The 6,953-nt window shown below is 36.7% G+C and overlaps 1 protein-coding gene across 3 annotated transcripts in view; it reads right to left on the bottom strand.

The window, feature by feature from the left end:
- Positions 1–563: 563 nt before the first annotated feature.
- Positions 564–6,953, bottom strand: part of PLSCR4 (phospholipid scramblase 4) — a 37,226-nt gene continuing 30,836 nt past the window's right edge. For all 3 annotated transcript variants that reach the window (XM_028488923.2, XM_007120079.4, XM_028488933.1), the window contains 4 exons: positions 6,435–6,661; positions 4,708–4,869; positions 3,193–3,351; positions 564–2,312 (listed from right to left, as the gene is read on the bottom strand). In XM_028488923.2, the coding sequence (XP_028344724.1) occupies positions 2,259–2,312; positions 3,193–3,351; positions 4,708–4,869; positions 6,435–6,661 (602 nt within the window). In that variant the 3' untranslated portion in view covers positions 564–2,258. The remainder of the gene's footprint in view (positions 2,313–3,192; positions 3,352–4,707; positions 4,870–6,434; positions 6,662–6,953) is intronic.

Raw genomic sequence — 6,953 nt, 5'->3', positions numbered from 1 at the left:
CAAAAATACTGCAGACTGAGTGGTTTAAACAACAAACAGTTAACTCTGGAGGGTGGGAATTCCAAGATTAAGGCTGGCAGATTATAAGGGCACTAATCCCATTCATGAGGGCTCCACCTACATGACCTATCACCTCCCAAAGGCTCCACTCCAAATACTGTCACACGGGTAATTCATAAACTTGGTGGGGGGGGAATACAAACATCCAGTCTATTGCAAAGTCTCAATCACAAGTCAAAAATAAAACAGTATTTTACTATAAACTATATTATATTTATTTAGAAGCCAAAAACAATATGATGAAACATGAAAACACACACATTTCAGAGAATGGCTTGTTTTGTTAATCAATCTGATCAGTTTTACACAATGAAATATCGTTAAGAAACATAAAAATTATAATATAAACTGTAGTATGAAAATATAAGAAACATAGTATTATTTTTAAAGAAAGAAATTTTAAGAGACATGTTAATACCACAACAACTTTAAACAGAAATTTAAAATGTCATGCTAGAAATAATTTTTTCTTAGTATTATGTATCAGGTCTTAGAATGTAGGGATGTAGGCAAGTAAAAATGAAAAGTTTATATAGTAAACTTCCTGAATACTATTGTCTGATTTGCTGTATCAAATGTCAGACATCATTATAAGAAAAAATATATCTGTCTGTTTAATACTACAATTGCCTTAGATATAAGGTAATTATTATTTTAGAAACAAGCAGTTTTTACATTTTTTTAGAAAGCTAGTAGCATATAAAAATGAACATTACAAGAAACTGAGTAAAACATTTACCATGAAAAGATGAATATAATTTTAAAATGAGGCACCTTTCTTTCACTTCGATAGGAACTGTGGGTGAAGGCCTTCATCTCATACCAAACACTCACTCTTGCTTCTTTTAATAAAGAGCAGTGGAAGAATACATTCCATTCTATGTACTGGCTGTGTTGAAAGAACACAGTTCAGGTCCAGATAGTAAGCTAAAGTGCAGTAGAGGCAAGTTGATTTATCAGAGTGTATTCACTAATACACTGTGATTTTAACTAGTTAATACAAATAAGTGTAATTTATACTTTTACTATGTTGATCCAAATAATCTTTACTGATAAGCTATAGATCCCAGAGAAGCAGCATATTTGCTGTGTTTTATCATTTTCTTTGCATAGATACAGATTTATCTATCATTTAAATAAAAAACAGCAAAACAATATTAAGCAGTGTCTGCATTTGTAATTTTTGCTTTTACAAAGTGCTACGCAGAATGTCACATTTCAAAATTTAAAAACAAAACTCCAACTCTTGCAATTTGAACAGCACAGTTCAAATCAGGGATCTTCTTGTAAGAAAAACAAAATCATCTCCTCTGTGTCATATCAAATGAGACACAGGTTCAATAGGCAATCCTAGAGATTCGACCAAACCTATTTTACATGTAAGACATCTACAACCAAGAGAGGTTAAATGTATTAAATACAAGCTTCTCATAAGGGCACTGATGTCTCTAAATTGCTCAGAGATCTAGATTGGTTAATGGCCCTGGTAGTCTGACCCTATCTTCATACAGAGGCAGCTCCTGATTGTGTATGCTAGTAAATGAGGCATGGAAAATATAACCTTATGATATGAAAAACATGTTTTATTTTGTAATAAAAATTTCCATTGAAACTTTTATGAAGTTTGCAAAATAAGTTTCTGATACATTTGCACAAGTAAAATTTTCCTTGTGCAATAAAACATAGTATTTCTCTCTGCCTTCCGTTTTGTTTTTAACAATGAAGAGTATCATTCTTTTCACCTAGAATCAAATTTGTCTTCAGTAACTGGACATGTTGATGGAGAGGAGAGGGTCAGAGTTAGAAGCTATATTACTCTATCTCAACAAAGATTGCTCTAAAAAGCCCATCATTTTACTATCAATTAATGTGAAAGCTTTGGGATCCATTTTCCCTCATCTCATTTTAAAGTGTTTTCAAGTTCACTATATATATGTTTACTTGGTTAATGGGTCATAACTTTTTCAGGTAAACTCCTAGTCTACCAAGTAGACGGGTAGACAGATACTCTTTTGAAACACATGTTTAGATGTGTTCTTGCACTTACACTCTCAGCCTACCTGTCAGAGCTCATACCCAATAACAATAATCTGCAAGAGCAGATACATATATTTGTGAATAATTGAGGGCTGACTGTAAGCCCAACCAACTTTTCTAAGTTTTTTTCATTAATCAGAATTGCTGATTTGCGGTATCCATCAATTATGAGTGGATGAACGTTGTGGTGGAGAGCTTTCAAAATACATGAAGTCCTGAAATTGGAAAAAGAATTATATGTATAGATAAATATCAAATTAGATAGACAAATAATTATATAAAGAATGTAAATAGATAATTAGGTGCAATGCACAAAATGTTATTCTTCATAATTTATCAGGTGATCTCATTCCAGTTAAGAATAAATCAAGCTAATAAAATCTTCATGAAGAGAACCTAAGATGAAGAACAGCAATTGCAAATCTGAAACTGTGGGTAGTCAATAAGTTTTCCATTTGGGGTACCAATTAACTAAATTTTCATTGTTGAAAGGAGGAAAAACTTGATAATCAATATTAAAAATGTTAAATATACCAATTGCAATATGTTAATTAGGTTTTTAAGGTAAATGCTATCAATTTTATTTCTATGCTTTACTTATGAATATTAGCCACTAATCAGAGAGGAATACAGCAAGGAAATTGTACCTAATAAATCTAGGATGGTACAACACCAAGGAGTATATTGACAAAGAGGTAATAGATGAAGGGAAAGAACATCAGCTTTAGAGTTATTTTATTTCACTAAGAAATCAAAGATCAGGCATCTTTAAGTAGTGAGAAAGATAAGTAACACGAAATGATCACAATTACACCCACTGGATGCCTAGTATCTTTCAAGCACTCTCCTGGCCCCTTTACTCATATGATAGCTAATACTCATAACCCTGAAATATATATATATATAAGTATTTCCATTTTACAAATAAGGAAACTGAGGCTTGCAAGTGTTAAACACTCTGCAAGACACTTTGCAAGACATATAACTAGTAAGTGGCAGAGACAGCTTCAAATCTTATTGCCTTTCTACTGCACTACACTGCTTCTCATCAGAAAGAATAATTCTCTCAGGATAACTCAGAAGCAAAAGGCTTACAATGAGGAAGCAAGCTCCAAAAATCATGGCTTTCATCGTCACATCCAGGTCTAATGGGAAGTGAATTTCAAAGTGGTCAGCATCGCTCATTGCTGATAACACACCATTCCACTTCCGAGTAATACTGCCGATACTGGATACGCCGTCAAGGGATATGACCTAGAAAGACAAGAATGTGACTTTATGATTGAAAGGTGTTAAACTACATGCTTTATTCTCCTGTTTATAAGCAGTTTACACTGAGGTAGTATAAATATGGTGCAGGAAATGAATAGAGTAATAATATAATTTCAAATAGGGAATTATGGCCAAGAAGGGTTAAGTGCCTTGCAACTGGTTGACCACCAAGCTGGGGAGTATCTTACAATTCTCAGGCCAGTGTTCTTTCTTCACCTTCAAATGAGTTATTAGGGAAGCCTGTCAGAGGAGGTATGATTTAGGCTGATTTTGAAACTCTTTTTCATATAGCAAAGGGTGGGAATTGGGGATTGGGAGGGAGTCTTTCCCAGTCGAGGGAAACAGGTTAGCAAAAGCAAGGTGGTATGGTTCTTTTCACTTCACAAAATCCATATGATCACTCAGGCTTTTGTGGGCCCTGTCTTCTTAAAGTATGTCAGAATCCCAAAGGGCTTCAGCTTCTAGAAGGCACTTGCCACAAGGATAATACCCAAACACTACATTTTGGTGATTAAAATGATCCACACGCCCTGCCCTCGAAATCTGGCTTATCTACATTTTCTATCTATCTATAACGGCCTTTTAATAAATAAGTAAAGGTTGATGATATGGTTATGTAAAATGAGAACTAAGGAAAGTTTATTGGGTGTCATAGAAAATATTTGAATGAGCAATTTTGGATTATCAATTTTGTTGAACTGCGAGGCATTTAGAAAGAACTCTTTAAGAAGCCCAGGAATCTCCTTTGTCACAACTGTTAAGAGTAATAAGCTATCATATTGTGGCCACTGAGATGAAGGCAAAAACAGAAGGATTTTCCTTCTTCCGGAAAATGTTATAATCCACTACAAGATCTATCCTTGTTTATCAGTGTCGTGTTTCTTGAGGATGCAGACAGACTTCTATCTTGCAAATAAGCAATCTGCACAACCTCAGGGGTGCTCTATTGGTTCTGTGATATGTGGGGCCTTTTCATTACTCAGGACCTATATTCTGTTCCTGGAAATCTTTGGTAAAAATGGTTAGTGAAATACAGCCAAGAATAAAAGAGATGGATTAGGTTAGGCTATTTACTCTCAGGTGTAATGTTCTAAATGGTTTCTTCTTATCTTTATCAAACACTGAAATCATGCAAAAGAAGCTCACATTGTGGAAAACATTAAGCAATCCCCTAAGGATAATGTGAAAATTTTTCAATGTCAACTGGTTAGTTAACTCCCTCCTCACATTACTTTATTCATTCACACACACAAAAATCAGCTAAAAGCACATCATTCTGAGGTCTTGTTAGAAGATGTAGAAAAAATAGTAGAAACATTTATTTTTATATTTGTTTACCTCAAAAACAGAATCTGAACCACAGCCATAGGTTGAGCATGGCCCAAGCACTCCCATCATGTCTTCTTTCTTCTCGTTTTGGATGCTGTACACGGCCCTGCACAGGTTCCAGTGTTCGGCAACAAAGCCAATGGTGACGCCAGGAGGACACTGCACCTCCAGCTGCAAATGAAGCAGTGACAGAGGCGAAGATGCTACATGTACAGGTATACACATACACAGATACACACAACCTAGGCATGTTCCTAATTCATTCAAGAACTAGGGAAACTGTCACTGGGAAAGAGTCTTCCATTATCCCCAGGCTATTTCTTAGGGTTGTATTTCAGTGAACAGCCTTGAGAGATGAAGTCATGTTCCCTTTGGGACAAAATTACTGCTTGTTATAAAATGGTCAGTTCTCCCAGCTCCACGTCCCTCAGCTGCATATGTAGCATCTACCTGGGATCCTCTGAGTCATCCCTGCAGAACTTGGGGATGAGGGGACCTACGCACACATGCTGGAGCTCATGCTGCTTACTGTGCTGTAATAAAGTTCTTTGCCCCTGACCTAGGGGGTCTCATGTCTTCTGGCACAATCCATGAAAAAGTAACATGCTAGCTTCTTAGACTGACATCTCAGACATGACAATTGTAATAGGAAACAAAAGAGAAAAGAGGCATTCTGAAAATTGTATGTTGTGAAGACAACAGAATGTGTGTATAAGTATAGGATGAAGTGGAGATCCACCTCAAATATAAGACTCTTATTACACAAAGACAGTAATGACAAAGGAGTAAGCTATCTGACAAGTGCTAATATTCACTGAGCACTAAACTATTTGCCAGGCACTAAGCTAACACAGTTGACATTTATTTACTATATAATCCTCAAAATAATCATCCTGAGATAGGTACTATTAATATCTCCATTTTATAGGTGAATAAATCAAGGCACAGAGGCTATAAGTAAATTCTATTGAAAATGCTGGTACATAACATATAATTAAAATCCCAGTAATCCTAGGAGGTATTTTTTTCTGCCCAGTTAATGTATTAAGAACCCTGAGGCTAAAACAGGTTAAGTAAAATGCCCACTTTTAAGTAGGTGGCATATTTGAAATTCAAATTCTCTTGGATCTCTAAAACTTTTCTTTTCCCTGTAGCAAACAATTTTCCTAGGGCAGCACAGATTATAGAAGAGCAACCAAACTGTAACTTGGCACATCTGCTTTCTAGTTCCAGCATCTACCATGTGTAACACCATCCTCAGGCACTTATTCTTTTTTAGCCACCCTTTCTTTATCTGTAACAAGGTGTAGATTATGATGGGTAGAGTAAAAGTATCTGAAGTTTCTTCCGATTCTATTTAAAAGCATGTCTACATTTAGTGTGACCTTATTTGGGGATGTGTAGGAACATTTAGACAAATGTGTGTTCTAGGTAACAGGCTAATTTCTAATTCAGTAGACATGACTGATAGAATTGTGATCACTGACTAAATAACCCTCATTTGTGCTTGACCCCCCCCAACTAGCACCTGAAGACATGAACCCACACGAAAAATGTCTTTGTGGTTTTTCCGTAGGTGAGACAATTTGGCATTCGGCTTCCCCCGCCCCCTACTATCTTCTTCCATTCTGCCTGTGCCATGAGAGTCCCCTCCTGTGTAGCTTTGGAAGGAGCACAGCCATGCAGGGAAGAGTTGGATCAGGAAGAAACAACAGATGAGACTTCTGTCCTCTCACCTCTTGCCTGGTGGAGGGACAACAGAAGCAGCAGCAGGTGCATCTGAAAGGTCTCTGCATTGTCATGATTTCCCGGCCCATACAGCCAGTGACCCGGAGCACAAAGGGCCTCAGTGTCCGGTAAGCATTCCTGGTGTAGTCATCTGTGTCTTCGGTCACAAAGTAAACCATCTGGCCCAGGTTGTTTTTAATATCATATGTATTATGAGTTTCGAAACCTGTTATCACTAAACATGAGAGAGCCATCTTATTTTAGAAGCAGTTAAAATGGGCCTCAAGAAGTGCTTTTGTAGTATTTCACAGGGGCCTAAAGCAAAAGAGCTTTTTAAAGAATTTCAGGTGAAAAATATGCAATTATTAGAATGCCACTGTAATTCATATGCCCTATAAGTATATAAGTGCCCAATTCTTTTTCTTTTTTTTTTTTTTGTGGTATGCGGGCCTCCCTCTGCTGTGGCCTCTCCCGTTGCGGAGCACAGGCTCCGGACGCGCAGGCTCAGCGGCCATGGCCCACGAGCC

The sequence above is a fragment of the Physeter macrocephalus genome, chromosome 1 (assembly GCF_002837175.3).
Source record: "Physeter macrocephalus isolate SW-GA chromosome 1, ASM283717v5, whole genome shotgun sequence".
NCBI classification, from domain to species: Eukaryota; Metazoa; Chordata; class Mammalia; order Artiodactyla; family Physeteridae; genus Physeter; species Physeter macrocephalus.
Note: the sequence above shows the minus strand (reverse complement) of the source record. Positions and strands in the feature narration are given on the sequence as shown.